At 43.5% G+C, this 15,994-nt stretch overlaps 1 protein-coding gene across 5 annotated transcripts in view; it reads right to left on the bottom strand.

Annotated features, from left to right (window-relative positions):
* KCTD15 (potassium channel tetramerization domain containing 15) overlaps positions 1-15,771 on the bottom strand; it is a 44,858-nt gene extending 29,087 nt beyond the window's left edge. For 3 of the 5 annotated variants that reach the window (XM_062586180.1, XM_062586182.1, XM_062586183.1), the window contains exons 1-3: positions 14,826-15,057; positions 13,847-13,932; positions 8,881-9,056 (exon numbers count right to left, since the gene is read on the bottom strand). In XM_062586180.1, coding sequence (XP_062442164.1) covers positions 8,881-9,056; positions 13,847-13,858 — 188 coding nt within the window. In that variant the 5' untranslated portion in view covers positions 13,859-13,932; positions 14,826-15,057. Of the gene's footprint in view, positions 1-8,880; positions 9,057-13,846; positions 13,933-14,825; positions 15,058-15,257 lie in introns of those variants that run through there. The other 2 variants (XM_062586185.1, XM_062586184.1) reach the window with 2 other exon arrangements.
* Between the last annotated feature and the right edge of the window lie 223 nt (positions 15,772-15,994).

Raw genomic sequence — 15,994 nt, 5'->3', positions numbered from 1 at the left:
GAGATTTGGCCCAAAACATCAGTATCATCAAAATCACCTCCATTTATTTCAGTGAACGTAGGCAAAGAATTAATATGGTCCAATATATGTTTAAATCTTAAATTTCATAAATGATCACAAGCATGTAGGTCACAATATATACACAGAACAGCACCTACTACAGCCACCAGTGGGATCATTAAAATAATTAAGGTAGGCCTAGAGACAAATTCATTTCATAACACATTCCTTACAAAACAGATACCCCCTTGCTTCATAATGTAGGGAGTCTTATAAATTTCCTAAGTAGTTCTTGAAATAGCCCCCTAAACAGACCATGCCTACTGGCCACTCAGGGTCTTTATAAATCAAAACTTGACTTACACAGACAAACAGCAGTGATGTATATTCAAAGATCAAATATCAAGAGGTAACACTTCTGCTTCATAGGTGCAGTGGTTATCTGTGACCTCAGGACATGATTTCCAGTGCAACACTACCTCTCTCTACATATCTTCTCTCCATGAGATACGCCAGATGCACAGTATTCAAAGATGAAATCAATACAGGAGATTCCCCTTTAAGTGTAAAGCTGCTATGACTGTGAAAGTGAGCACAGACATGATACTTTTTACACCACGTTCATCAACAGGAAGAGCATGATCAACATGCCTCTGCTAGCAGCACCTAAAAGGAGGAGACAGCTTGCTTCCATAGCATCCCATGGGAGAGGTTTCTCAAAATATTCTGCTAATGCTGATATTTTTCATTTTTCATCTTAACACCCTGGAAATGACTGCTGAAAAATACTTAAACTGTGCTGCTGGCACCAAAGTGTTGTGTCAGGTGAGAAGCAAGTAAGTGGTAAGCTAAAGAAGCAACGAGGAAGATGACAAAGGACTTGACCAACTAACAGGAATTTAACCTGAAAAAATGCTTACTAAGTGTAGTGCCTTAAACAACAATAACAAAAGAAGTTGAATTTTGGCCTCCTTGTCTGCTGGGTTCTCTTTATGATCTCTACCAAAACAGACTAGTTTTCAGCCCACTGTAAACAGGAAGGGTAGGAATTACTGACGTGCTAGATGTTCAGTCAGGTTATCATCTCAGAATAACAAAAATAAGAGCACAAAACGAGAAACAGTCAGGTGAGTTTTGCACCAGAATTACTGGAGACACTGCTGAACCTTTATCTTCACAACTTCTCTCAGGGACGGTAAGTAACATCTCTACTCACCAGAACTAGGCTGTATGAACTACACGAGGTTTCAGAGGGAGAGAGTCTCCTGGCTGTTCTTCCCTTTTGACTAGCCAAGCTGAATAAGCTAGTATCTAGACAGCAATGTGCAAATTTCTCAAATTCAGTTTTTTGAGCAGTCTGTGCCACACTTAGCAATAGAGCCATAATTTTATTTCTGTAAGTCAGATGACTCTGATCTGCTATCTATTCCTCTCTGTTATTAGCTTTGTCTGTTCCTCCCTAAATGCTGTAATACACATTTATGTCTAGAACATCACACAACCCAGGCTCTAAATATATACAGAGAAATAATAATTTCAGAAAAAAATGTTCATCAGAGACTAGCTATGCAACATTTTCATGTACATTTCCTCAAATATTCCAAGTAAACATACAAATAATTCATTCATTGACAGGCCCCAATTGTAGCACCCAATTAAAACAAGACGTGTGCTCCCAAAGGGTAAACTCGGCTTTCCTCTCAAGAGCCTGTGGGCAGTCCCCACGCAGCAGCTGTGCTGGGCAAGGCAACGTGGGTGAAGTCCAGGAAGGAGTAAACACCTTTATCAGAGCAGACAGCTCAGCTCTGTTGTGGCTCCCTACCTGCCTGTAGTACGAGCTCCTGGAGAGATGGCCATAGACAGGTCTGAGGAACCTGTTTCCATATAAATTCTGTTCCTCCCATCTCCTACAGCCACTGGAGTGAACAGTTAGGGTTATGGGGCCTATCTGCCTTTAGCACCACAGCTACATCTTTGCGAGATGCAGGAATGTTCCTCATCAGTGTGCTTCCACGGGCTCACCCTAGTTTCCTCAAGACAGACCCTGAATCCACGAATTTCTCCCTTTAGTGAAAGGTAGTGGTAGGGTATCTTTAAGTTATTATGTCCAGCTCTAATTACATCCTTTTCACATCCTTGTTTTTTTTCAGAGAGACCAAACTGTATGCCCATCACTTGCGATAGGTCATGCTGTGGCACTCCCAGTGCTCAGACTGGTGGAGGTCCTTGGGCCATAGCATCTCCGGTAAGTCTGACCACAAGGGATAACGGTTACTCCCATCCACCCACCACACCGCTGCGCGTGCTGCCGGGGAGCTGTGCTGCATGAGTCCTAGCAGCAATGCAGATTTACCCATAGCAGCCAACACTTTGCGCCTTTCTGGGAGCCCGTCTAAGCACTGCATGGACTTGTGTGAACATGGCCATGCAGCACACTTGTAAAACAGAAATACTTCATTTTACAAATGGGCAAAGAATGGTTTCTTTTCAATTATTTGATCCAGCAGCTTGGGAATGAGAGTCCTTTTGCTTGTTCCAGCTCTCTCTCATGTAACATTCACAGGCTCATATGCACCCCAGGGAAAGGGGAGGATGGGATGGGAAAAGGCCCTTTTTAGGCTTCTTTTCTTTAAGTTTTCTGATGGTTAGATTTCCCTTGGAAATCAAAGAGAGATATACCCAGTCAACAACCAAGTAAGAAAAACTCACAAGATTTGTCTCTAAATTGCATGTGAATGAAATTAAAAAGAAAATGATTTTCATATCCATGAAAATCCATATGTTAATTCAGAAAAGACTTTGCGTGTGACCAAAACCTCTGCTTTTCTGCCTCTTTACTTGTTCTCATCTGTAGCACACACTTGATGGCCTTCCAGAGCAGCAGAGCCAAGGTGATGCCACGGCAAGCTCACCTATCTCTGCTGAATTGCCCTCCCGCTACGTGATGGAAGTTATGTGTATGCAGCGCTGATGCAGTGCTCACAGTCTACATCTCTTAGCACAGGAAAAGCACTCGCTCCTACCTCTTCAGGTGTTTTGCTTTAAAGTCTGTACATTTTAAGTTTACAGTATCTATTAAAATTAATGAGCTTTGTGCTGCAGCTCACATGCAGGCACGTTTTGGAGAGCTTTGCCTGAATGTGGGCTGCTGGCTCAGACTCAGAAACTGCCTTTTGGATAATACACAACCGTTAGTAGCCCTGCAGAGCCTGAGCCTCGTTCCCCGCGCCGCAACAGAGCATTAAGCAACTGGCACTAGTGCGAAGAATGATAGCTTATGGAAAGTGAAACGTGCAATGACAGGCAGGCTTGCCCAAGTCTTTTATTATGTTTAAAACAGTGTCGTTTAGCGGGTCTGCACAGGACAGGGAGTTATGAAGAGGGACAAGATACCGTGCACATGCCAGGTGGGTGAGCTATGCATCAAGCAAAGCAGAGCAGAGGCGGATTGAAGGAGCTGGGAAATACGTACATTAGTGTCTGCAGTAATGATGTTGCAGTGGCTCAGGGCTGCTGTGGTGAAGGGCTTCAAGGAGGCAGATGGGAACATCTCACATCTCCTAGTAACATCACAAATGCACAGGTTTGATGGGAAAGCCAGTATCACTGGCTACATGAGCAGGAGATGTGAGATGTTCTCAAAGGTGAGAAGTCCGTAAAATTATATACCTTAAACACATCTGAATTAAGAATTTCCCTGCTCCCAATCAAAAAATACAGAGAGGAATCCAGCACATCCTTAGTACAAAGGATGACTTAGAAAATCAGGCTCTACAGTGTCAGCATGCATGTGCTGTCAGGGCTCCGTGTATCTCAATGATAACAGAGGGTCCTAAAATGTGGAGAAGAGCACTCTGCTGCAGGTCAGTCCAGCCTGGCCTGGCCTATCTGCAGAAAAGCGGATTAGCAGAGAATCAGAAGAGTTAATGCTCTGTGCTGACAACCAGAGAAGTCAAGGTGCTGGGGAAAAATATAGGGGAATTAAAAAATGAGGATATTTACAGAGCAGCTATAATCAGAAGGATTGGTAGAAGAGCTAGTTAGATGTGAGTTTATACATGAAAGACAGTTTGCATATGAGGTATAGATTCAGGGGAGAAGACACAAGCTTTAGGAGACTGCTTCATGAATGCAAAAAATGTTCATGGGTTCATAGGCCCTGGATGTCGCAGGCAGCAGGGCTAAAAAGTTTCATTTTCATAAAGAGGTAACAAAACTGCCAGAAATACTAGGGAAAGGTGGGTGCTGGACATTACTGAGGTAGAAGAAAGGCTGAGACAGCCAGGTCCAGTCTGATAGGTCCCCAACACCATGTGCTACCAACTGGTACTGGCAAAGCTCCACATGGGCTGTGTGACCACACCAGTCCCACTTAGAAATGTCCACTTTAACTAAAAATATTCCCCTTTGTTTTGTTACAGTATTAATGCTACTGAAAGCATGACATTTTAGAATATATTTCAAACAAAAGAACATACTTATCTTTAATAGAGGGTTATACAACAAACACTAATTAGCCAGGAATGTAAGGTAAAAGTATTTACCTTTCATAGCAGAGCAACTCTTAAAGTGCTCACAGCTGTTCTCTGAGATAAACACTATAAATATATAGGGCTGTAAAAAGGACTGAATTTGGATGAGACTTTTTTTTTCAGCTTTCAAACTGAAATTCAAAATTGTATCAAAACTTGCAGTAAAATTTTGAAGATTAGATTTGCTGTGGTAAATAGGGATTGGAAACTTTTAATTCTTTTCCACCTAAAGTCAATAAGGTTTAATACTCAAGACTGGATAATCTGGCAATATCTTTGGACATTCCTGACTGCACATCAAGAGCTTGGACTTCTAGTATTTTTTTAAAAAGAACTGTCTCATGCCATAGGAGAAATGCAATTTGCAGCTCACTTCATAGATGTGCGAGAGCCTCTGCAGCCTTTACAGTTTGTCATGTGAATCCATATTCAAGTGTCAACGTGTGAGAGGGCTGCTTTAGAGGTAGCGTGGGTGAAAACTGAATGAAATTTCTACAGGAGCTGCTCTGAGATGAATAATTTCTCTGTTTAGCTATTTTAGAAAAAAAAATGTCGATGGTAAGAGCGCGTAAGCCTGAAATCAACAATTTTTCTTTTGTACACCTGTAATTCGTAACTACCAGATTTGGTAGTTTTAGGGGGAGAATTTACTTGAAATAAACTGTTGAACTGAGCCTCAAATCCAGATAAGGCAGTGTCATCCTCCTCTGTACCTCCAAAGCTTGTTAACTCAAATGGCAATCTAGGGGGTACAAGCTCAAGTAGCTGTAGCAAGAAGGATTAATAATCTCACTTCTGAGACCATTTGCATGACTACTGTTGTCAATCACAGTGTTTTATGTGTTTCTCATTTTCGCTGCTTTTCACGCTCTGAAAGGCCAGCTTACTTGTTTATACAATGTGTCATTCAAAGAGCCAATCTGGAAGGCGCGTAAGAGTAATGAGTAAGGTGAACATGACTGGTTTAGAAAGTGTATCTTACAGTGGCTGTTTAACTCTCTTTGCCTTCGTTGCAGCAGTTGTGTGCTGTTTGAGTTTTCTCTTCTTTAGATGACAGACCTGATGTAGCCCATAAAAATTTACTGGAAAGAGGGCGTCTACCATGTTTAATGCCTAATCTGGCACCCTTTACTTATGCAAATTCAATCAATGGACAAATTCTCTTCTCACAGCAGTTGCACTAATATAAACAACATCAAAGACGTACTCAAAGTTGCTCTGAAACAACTCCAGGAACACTGAAATGCCAAATTTGCCCTCTGACTTCACATCTCTCCTGCTCACTCACGGGAGTAAGACGTACAGAATCAGGCCCTGCGTTTGCATGAATCAGAGGCAACCACATAACTTGCAAACAGTCAAGCACAGCAAGCTGAGTGGGCTGAGCACAGTCGATCCTAACAAATTACAATAAGAAATGTATCACGCTGCCTCCTGTCAGGTGTAATTTATATCATACCAGAGGGGTGACTGGAAAGCAGGTAGAGGCAGGAACTGGCCATACCTATACTTGCTCCTGCTGGGCCTGATCTTGCAAGCCGCTGGGAACTCTTCCCTCCCATTGAAGTCAACGTGAACAGAGTTTTTTCAGGACCTAACAGGATAGTAGGGCCTCCTTTAAGTACTTCTGAAGGATAAACATGATTTAATGTTTTTTCTAGTTCCCGTTAGCATGTGATGTCTGTGTGCATGCATACCCTGGTTATATTTATACACATGCACACAATCTGTACCTGTCCTTAAATATACTTGTACAGTGTAAATTCTGAGGTAAAAGTATATTTAGGATTCTGGAGCATACAGAAGGAAATAGAGATTGTAACACAAATAAACAGGAAGATTATTCCCACAGCTTTCATTTTCAGTGAGTGCAAACTGTAGTTTCTGTGGCTGGATCTCTGATTTAGTAAAGCATTTCAGCACATGCTTGTGTGTTTTCATGAAACAGAATCTACAAATTTGTTTACTTGCTCAGATTTGAAGCTTTTAAGCTCATGCTCAAACCAAGAGTTTAATGCCCTATTCAAATAATCCAAGAAGTGCTCTATGTGGATGACTACGGCCGTGCCCCTGTGTGTCATCTCTGAGCAGAAGCTAGTTGTGCTGTGGTGTTATTATGAGACGTCTCACTCAGAAAACCTACCTCCCCTCCTCCAGCATCAGTGAGAGACCCAGGATTGCTCCTGCTCCCAGACCGTGGTGAAGACACTCTGTGTCCTTATGGGAGGTGCACAACAGAGCAAAGAACATCAGCCTGAGCTCAACTTGTCCCACTGAAACAACTGTGAGTAACTTTTGACTTAACTGGGAAAGAGTGCGGGCCAGACTCAACGGTAGGTGCCAATTAAGACCACTATGCAACACTCTGCAAAGCCTAATTAAAAAACGAAAAAAAAAAAAAGAAGATTTGACTCTAAATTCAAGTTCTACAGTCTATCCAACTTCATAACCTATATAGCAATATGTCCTACTTAAGGTATTGGTGGGGGGTGAAGTTGTGGGCAGCTGAGGAAGCATTCAAGCCTTACAAGATAATGCAGCAACACAAACGTAAGACAGTATACGCCAAAACATCATGTAGTATATGAGCTCCGATCACAGTTTTATACTTTTAATTTAAATAAAAGTACAAAACTAGAAGAAATACATTTCCATTATTTTAGCAAACAGAAAAAAAGAAGATAAACTAGTACCCCATTCTTCCTAAATAAAAGCTGTGAATTTATGTATATTTTCCCAAGGCTTACGTAACAGAAGTTTTTATTAAATAACTCAGATATGGGGCATATTTTAAAAACAGTGTCAGCAGTGATTTTTTTAAATGTGGAAGCAGATGTGCTGCTCCATTACAAATGCTGCATCTTCTCTGTACTTTTTGTACTACGAAACATCCGTCTGTTTTTCTGTGTTATAAATCTCTCCCCACTGAATAGATTTCTTCTCTATGATTAAGTAAGTACCACACAGACATCACTAAATAGGAACTGTCCAGAAAAATCATGTTCCTTTGGCCCAACTTTAAAATTAGGTATTTTAATAATTGTTTCTTTTCCATAGACCATGTTAACAGCTACCTCTCCTTGGCATGAAATCACAGCCATATGCTTCGTGACATCAGAGGCATTTCAAGGTGTCTCCATAAATGCCATTTATTGCTTGGGAAACTGCCAAATCTATGCAAAAATCCCTACTTCTTTTAAAGGAAAAATCCTCAAATAAAAACAGTTTTTTGCACAGATCAGCTATACAAAAAAAAAAAAAAAAAGAAATTATCTCCTTATAGCAATACTCGCCAGGCAGGTAGATCTTCTGATAACTAACCCGGCTGGCCTGACTCCTAGTTTGCTTTTGAGCCCAAAGTGCCTCCTTCGGCCAGTCTGACAGACACTTTGATACTGCGCATCTCACACCTTCTGCTGGTTACATATGAGGCACTTAACTGTTCTAACAAATAAACAGCCTAAATGCCAAAAAAGCCAAATTATTTTAGTGTTTTACTGTAAATGTAAAACTGTGGGATATATCTAACAGAATACTCCAATGAAATGTGCTTTAACCCCTAAATCAGCGATAACTTTCACCCTCCCATCAGAGGCCTGATGTTGCTGAGGTGCCCAGCACCCTATGGATCCGGGACCCAGGCAGATAATAAAGAGACTCTGTTACCTATACAAATGTATTTTCATGCCACAAGTATTCACAATTAGACATATCTATAGTCTCCTTTGCGATAATACTGGCCAGAATGGAATAACCCTTGCCAAACATGTCATTAACATGTTTAACACAAATCAGCTACCTTTAATCATGCAAAGATTAAATCTAATATGCAGTTGCAAACAAAAACGTGAAATATGCTGGCCATTTTACCCAAAGTAAATGATTACAGCATCACTGAGACTGACATCAGCTGAGAATAGAGCTACGACTGATTTTAGGATTACTGCCAGCCAACAGATGCATCCTCTAGTCCCAGTGTAACAACGTTGTTCCGTTTTCTCAAAAGAAAAAGAAAAAGAAAAAAAATGTATCTGAAAGAAAGAAATTGCTTGGTGTAGTTGTAAATAATCTAGGACAGACACACCAACAGGTGCTTCAAACGTAACAATATAGTGCAGAAGACGCTGAGAAAGAAAATGAATAGATTCTCTAAATAATATATAAATTTTACAGGCCTTTTTTCTATAGAACCCTAGTGAAGTTAACGTATAAATCGGAAACTGAATTATTCGTAACTGGTGAATATATAATAAATAGTATTTCACATTGAAATATTCCTCACAGGTATACACATTTTCCATGCAGTGAAAAGAAAGAGGCAGAAGGCCTGCAAATGCCGAGCTCTTACCGGGAATCTGGATACTTTGTCAAGGTGGCCAGGCTGCTGGTGTACATGTGCCCTCCTACATCGATGTGCACAGGGGCATTCGACTTGGTGAGCTGGGCTGGGAGAGGAATTCCTTGAGCAGCCAGAGGTGAAACTGGGGATCGTGTCAGAGACAGACGGGACATGCTTCTTCCCTCCTGGAAATGGAAGGCAAAAAAGAACAGTTTCTCTTAAATGTAGCAGTGTGATCACAGATCTAATCAGATCATTTTTGCATCTGCCTGATCACATATTCAGCTAACAAATTATTGCCACCACTGTAATTAAGTGTATTTGCATCATTTTCTTCAAAGTACCAGAGGGGAAGAGAAAGATGCTTATTAGCAATAAGAAATCAAGAAAAAAAAATTTCAAGGTGTCAGCCTCAAGGGGCATAAAACAAACTGCAAAATTCTAATTAAAGGTCGCAGGCTTATGTGTTAGATGTGAAATATCCCCTGACAAACGAATAACCAATTTGTGAATTGGGATTCAGGGGTTTTTGCAAGTTTGTCTCAGTAACAAGACACCTCTAAATTAGTGACTTTCTCAGTACCTAAGGCATTTAGTTTATACATGTAGTAAATTTCACATCAAACTAAGATCAATTTTATGTTTTTTAGTAATTGTGAAATAAATGGATAATTTCTGGTTAAGTTTTAATATTAGAAATAAAGAATGAAATAAGCTTTTAAACTGAAGGCAACTGATACCTGCAAGCAGTGAAAATGGAAAGACGTGTAAACTGACCCACGTTTTCATGACAAGAAGCGTTAGAAACTACTACAGTCTGTCATGTGAAATTACAAATAAACATTTTTAATAATACACTTGATATTTACTGCACTAAAAATATTTGAAAAATAGTTAAATTATTGAATTGAGTCCAAAGATCTTCATCAGCTGACATAAAAAGCAAAAAAAAAAAAAAAAAAAAAAAAAGTATTTAAAAAATAGAAAGGACTACTAAAGTTAAAAAAAAACCTCTTCAAGTAAGAACAGCACAGCTTATTCTGCATTAAGTATTCTGTCTCGTGAAGCTAATTTAAGTTAAATCAGTATAGATAGCATATACGTCAAAAGGAAAAAATACTCAATCTTTTATAAAGTTGAAGAAAATGTCCATCCTTTCTCCCCCTTATGGGTAAAGTAACATATGCAAAACATTATAGTTGAAGACATTTCTGAATATAATCTAATTTTCTTGGTATTTTGTTTTGCAAGCATGCTACCAAACATCTAGACTCTTCCTTACATCTGACAAGCACTTTTCATACAATATTACAAAGTGAATTTCCATTTCTCCCACATTATTTGCAGCATGTTTCTTCGAATGCTAAAACTGGTCTCTGCTTTCTTTTAGCAAGAAGTATTCTGCAAAAGATTCCTGGCTACAGCACTCAACGAACACACAATTAGCAACATTCTCTGTAAAAGAAAAAAAAATCTAGCTGAACTATAAAGAAAGGGATTGAAAAATCTTAATACATCTGGACAGCTTCGTAAGTCATGGCAACATCCTCCTTTACTGTACTCCATCTAACTCAGCTCACGCGAATTTTCTGTCTCTCCAGCAGAGATACATCACCCCATTATGAATCCACATCGTCCGCTCCTCGAACGCGCGGCGGGCACCCGCACCCAGCACGAAGCGAATGCCAGCTCTGTCCTAGGACTTCTGTGGCAGGCACTGTGCAACTAGCATTAACATTTCCGCTACAGCACCACCTTCAAGGAAAGTGACTGAGTCCTTTCATGCCTGAGATGCTGCTTTCTTGTTTCCCACAAGAGCCTGTTGTGGGCAAGCTTTAGTAAATATGCCATATGCCATAAATAAAAGAACCAACTTTCAGACACAACTTAGCATGTAAGTACCTACAGTATCTGAGCAACGTGTTTACTGAGCTGAGGGTGCCTCATCTGTCTACCAGCACAGACAAAGATTCTTTTATCTTACCAAAGAGCAGTGTAAACTCATGCTCCCTCTCTATTCCTTCACTTCAATGAAAGGGTCAGAAGACACGGGCTGAATGTCAACCCTGTCTTTGTTCAGACCCTAACTATTATTACTAATGATAAAGGTACAGACCTTGTGTGGTACAGAGCTGCCTTAGAAATACATCTCCTGGAGTTTCCCCAAAACAAGTGCCTAATTAGGACTCATCTGCACCCCTCGTTACCATTCCTAAATGAAATCAAAGGACTTACAGCCCTCTGTAAACGAGTTCTACATTTAACCATTTGTCTTGAAATACAGACTTCAATTTTAAAATATGCACAGATAGCTAAAGATCAAGCGATCTTCAATCTATTTGTGCATATTTAAACACAGCTGCTATCTTAGGATTTTGTTTAATGTTAGTATACCAGTAAATTTCTTGATCTGTAAAGTGTCTGAGATTCTCAGTGAGGCCCTACTCACACACGAGATATTTAATTTATACTATTCACTGGAGGGACCTTTTGAACAATTCTCTGCTTTTGGCTTCTCTCAGCTACAGCATGTGTTGAAAAAAACCACTTAATTACAGAAAAACACTGGAAAGCTAAAATAGTTCTCTAACTTTTATGGCTTTTCATACTTATTGAGGACATTACTGGCTTTTGGGGGGGGTGGAGAGGGGAAGGGGAATTAAAACACAAGCTTTTTCCTTGATTGGAGAGGATTCATATTTAAAAATGAATCCAGTATGTTTATTAAAGTTGTGGAATTCAATCATTTTTGTATGACTAAATTATCAAAGGGCATAATAGTTAAATGTTACATACAGGACACTGAAAACAATTCTATTTCTCCCCCCTTCCCCCCTCCCAATCCTAATTTCTTAAGGTGCCTTCACCCTCTTTCTAACGACTCTCTCCTCTTCTTAATGCAAAATGCTGATAAAATTCATCACATTGAGTAATGTCTTCATTTTATGCACAAAGCAAAATCCTAAATATATTTATCCAGTGAAAGTCTTTATGCACGTATTTTCTAATACTGATGTGAAAATTAAAACCTTAAGGGTAAATATTGCAGAAACACTACCAAACTTCATTTATTAAACCACGTAAAATAACACTGGCTCTTTAGTTGCCTACAACAGGATGTAGCATCCCAACTAGTGGCACAAGCAATAACCCTGCTCTAATAAGTAACACAGGAACCTGCTAAAGGCAAAATCAATAGAGCCTGATTCCCAAATTATCTGAATATTTAGTTTTTCAAACATTACACGCCAAGATCTTCCAGAGCCAGCTTATCTTTTTCTGCCTTTCTAAGCTAACTGCCTAAGTACTGCTTGTAAAAACTATTTGCCCATGCAAAGTGAAATAATCACAATGCCATGCTCATTTACACACAAAATGATTTTGTGTCCCATTGTGCTCACAGTTGTTCAGCTCTCTAGGGGTGATTAAACTAGCTATGCTGCTACAGCTTGAGATGATTTCACTGAATCGTTTCTCCATGAAGTTGCTTCTTTGCTAAGCTGTTATTTTAACCATAAAAGGTAAACAGAAGGCAGTTGTAAGAGCTCCATTCAGCTCCGTGCCCAGGGCTATAACCCTAGGGCAGAGAATGCTGAAAGACTGCAGAATTTTCCAGGGTGTTGCCTTTCTTGCTCTAAAGCCTTCAGGAATACTGTTCATTTAATACACACTCTAGATGATACATTTCAGATCCTACTAAAAGAAAGACTTCAAAAGTGTAAGAACTTTTGGGCGGATGAAGCTTTCCCACCTCTGCACATAGCTCGGGGCCATGGTAACCAATGCTGCTGTTGATGTTGGGAAAATACAGTAGAAATAAACTGCACAGAGCAGACAGATAGGGACATGGGAGGTGAAAGGTTGCAGGGGAGAAACAAGCAGCAGCCTGGAAGGGTAAGGAGAAAAAAGGGAGCAGAATGAAAAAGGAGGCTGCTCTGAAGGAGGGACAAAGTTAAATCAAGGAACAGACACTTAAAAGACTACAGATGGGAGGCAAGACTAATTAAGGATGTAAGAGCGCTCTGTTTCTAAAGTTTATTGTTGCCAGGATAAAAATTAATTGAAACTAATGCTGCTATTCACTTGTGCAGTTTAATTCCTTCATGCACATTTAAGACATGAAATGAAAACTGCAGGTTTAAGGACCTGCCACGAAACAGCTCTCCTGCCCCAGAGGATGTGGGAAGAGGGCATCCCGGGCCCACACGCAGCCAGCTAGTGGCAGCTACCGAAGGCACTGGGTCCGGTCTGCGGCAGGACCACTGGCTCGCCTGCAGTGAGATCAGCCCCAACATCTGTTCCCTGACTGGATCCTTCCTTGGATTCTTGGATTCTCGTTGAAGCTTTCTTTTTGCTTTTCCCTTTTTTTTTTTTTTTTCTCCCCAGAGCCCTTTATTTCTTTAACAGCAGCTCTATTATAGCACCAAGAGTAGAATCACCCACCGCAGCCGCTCGGCCTGCCCACTGCCAGCGCTGCTGGGGAATGGCCAGGCAGAAGACTTGGCCGGGCGCTGCCGCCGCTCCACGGCAGTGCCTGCGCTCCCAGCGCCTGCACCCCGCACCACGGCAGTGCCTGCGCTCCCAGCGCCTGCACCCTGCACCCCGCTCCACGGCAGTGCCTGCGCTCCCAGCGCCTGCACCCCGCACCCCGCTCCACGGCAGTGCCTGCGCTCCCAGCGCCTGCACCCCGCTCCACGGCAGTGCCTGCGCTCCCAGCGCCTGCACCCCGCACCCCGCTCCACGGCAGTGCCTGCGCTCCCAGCGCTTGCACCCCGCTCCACGGCAGTGCCTGCGCTCCCAGCGCCTGCACCCTGCACCTCGCTCCACGGCAGTGCCTGCGCTCCCAGCGCCTGCACCCCGCTCCACGGCAGTGCCTGCGCTCCCAGCGCCTGCACCCTGCACCTCGCTCCACGGCAGTGCCTGCGCTCCCAGCGCCTGCACCCCGCTCGCCGCAGGGTCGCGGCTCCGCAATTACCTTTGTCTCCATACACCCGTGCGGGGCGCACCGCGAGTCTGCCTCCTAAGCCACTTGCAGACAATAGTTTATGCCGTGAACCCAGCCTAAAGACAAAGAAGGGATCGGGTTATTTGAAACCTCTGACCAGATGGCTCCAAAATTCAAAGTTCAGAAACATTTGCACACACACCTCCACGCTGGCTCACAAAATACCGGGGCGAGTGACAGAGTATGTCATGCCCAAAACTTTTACGGGGTGGGGAAGGAGCTTACTGCGGGGCTGCTGTTACCGAAATAAAAAATAATTATACAAATAAAGGAAGAAAAAAGAAAAAGGCTTTCTCCTTTCCCCCCAGCCTGCCTGTCTTTGGCAGTCTCCAGTCTATTTAGTGCAAGTTGCACGTCACCCAAACGCCTTTCCTTGCTGATGGTCAGGGAAATCACCAGTAAGCAACGCACCCCGGTCACTGAACTTCTACCTTTTTCTTTGAAATACACTGTATGCCCAAAGGTAAAATTCGAACCAAAAAAAAAAAAAAAAAAAAAAGGCACAACATGGCGTCCTTTACTTATTCTCACATAACAAGAAAGGAGATGTCTTAGATGAATGCAAAAAAAAAAAAAAAAAAAAAAACGACTCTCCGATCCTAGACATGCTGTGCACAGCCAATGGTGGTGCGCATCAGCCAGGCTAACGCATTAATTTTGCAGAAGTGTGCCACATCGCATGCAGGAGCCCAAACGCGAACTGCAGCCCAGAGCGCTCCCAAGTCCCCCGAGCCGAGCCGAGCCGAGCCGAGCCGAGCCGAGCCGAGCCGAGCCGCGCCGCGCCGCGCACTCTCACTGGCGCCGGAGTTTCACCCGCGCCCGCCGCGCTGCCCTGCGCCGCTCGCCCCATTGTCGCCCGCCTTCCCTTTGTGCCGCGCCGGCCGCCGCGCAGCCCCGCGCCCGCGCAGCCACCCCGCCCGCGCGCCCGCGCGCCCGGCCCCGCGCCTACCATGCGAGCGCGCGGAGCGAGCCGCGCTGCCTCCGCCGCGCCGGCGCTGCGCCGTCCTCAGAGCCGCGGCCGCGGCGGCAGCGGGAGCGCGGGCACCCCGCGCCGCGGGGCTCCGCCGGCGCTGCCCATGCTGGAGCGGAGCAAAACAAAACATACACGCGCGCACGCACACGCGCACAAACGCGCGCACACACAGGCACACACGCGCGCGCCCGCGCGGCGCCTGCAGACGGGTCCTGTAGCTTTAAAAAACCACCCCTCTGCCGCTGCTGCCTCTCCGGAGCCGAGAGCCCAGCGAGTTTCCAGAAGAGGCACTTTCCAAAAAAAAAAAAAAAAAAAAAAAGGAAAAAAAAAAAAAAAAAAAAGAGGAAGGAAAGGAAAAGGCAAAGAAAAGGCGCGCCCGGGCGATGCAGCGCCGCGCCGCTGGCTTACCTTGCGCGCCGGGGAGAGCTGCGAGCCCCCCTTTGCTCTGGGCTCGGTGGGGTTTGTGTGGTGATGGGCTCGCTTTTAGCTTTTATTACTATCTTTGCTCTTCAGATCCTGCTGTGATTGTTATTATTTTTAAAGCTTCTCTCGCGCTCTCTCTCCCCTCTCTCGCTCCCCCCCTTTTTTTTTTCTTGCTTCTTTCTATTTATTTTGTGTGTGTGGATGTGTGTGTGAGAGAGAGAGGGGAAAAAAAAGCCTTTAAATGAAACTGCCGAGGCTGTTAAGAGAAGAAAGGCAATAATCCCGTCTCTAAATAACAGAGGGAAGGGAGAAGAGGAGGAAAAAAAAGCGAATTCTTGCTCAGGGCTTTGCAAACGCCTGCAGGGCAGAGGATTAGGCTACAATTAGCTCAGCCCTTTGCTCTCGCCCGAGCTAATTTTGCGATGAAAATTGGATATTTTTCCCTCCTTTTGGTGAAGATTTCCAGATTTATTCCCCCCCACACACAAAGAAAATAAAAATAATAAATAAAATAGAATACAACCCTTGAAAATGAAATCAGGCTGGGAAGGCGGCCGGCGCCCCAGCCCGCGCCCCCGGCGCCGCCGCCCGCAGAGCCCCTCCGCGTGGCGCGGCGCGGGCGGGGCCGCAGCCCCGCGCAGCGCCGCGCGGCCCGGCCCGGCCCGGCCGGGATAACGGTTCGGTATTGGGGAGGATCAGGCCACTGTCACGTCCTTCAACAG

This window comes from Rhea pennata, chromosome 13 (assembly GCF_028389875.1).
Source record: "Rhea pennata isolate bPtePen1 chromosome 13, bPtePen1.pri, whole genome shotgun sequence".
Taxonomy (NCBI): domain Eukaryota; kingdom Metazoa; phylum Chordata; class Aves; order Rheiformes; family Rheidae; genus Rhea; species Rhea pennata.
The sequence above is the reverse complement of the archived record's forward strand: the minus strand, read 5'-3'. Positions and strand labels throughout refer to the sequence as shown.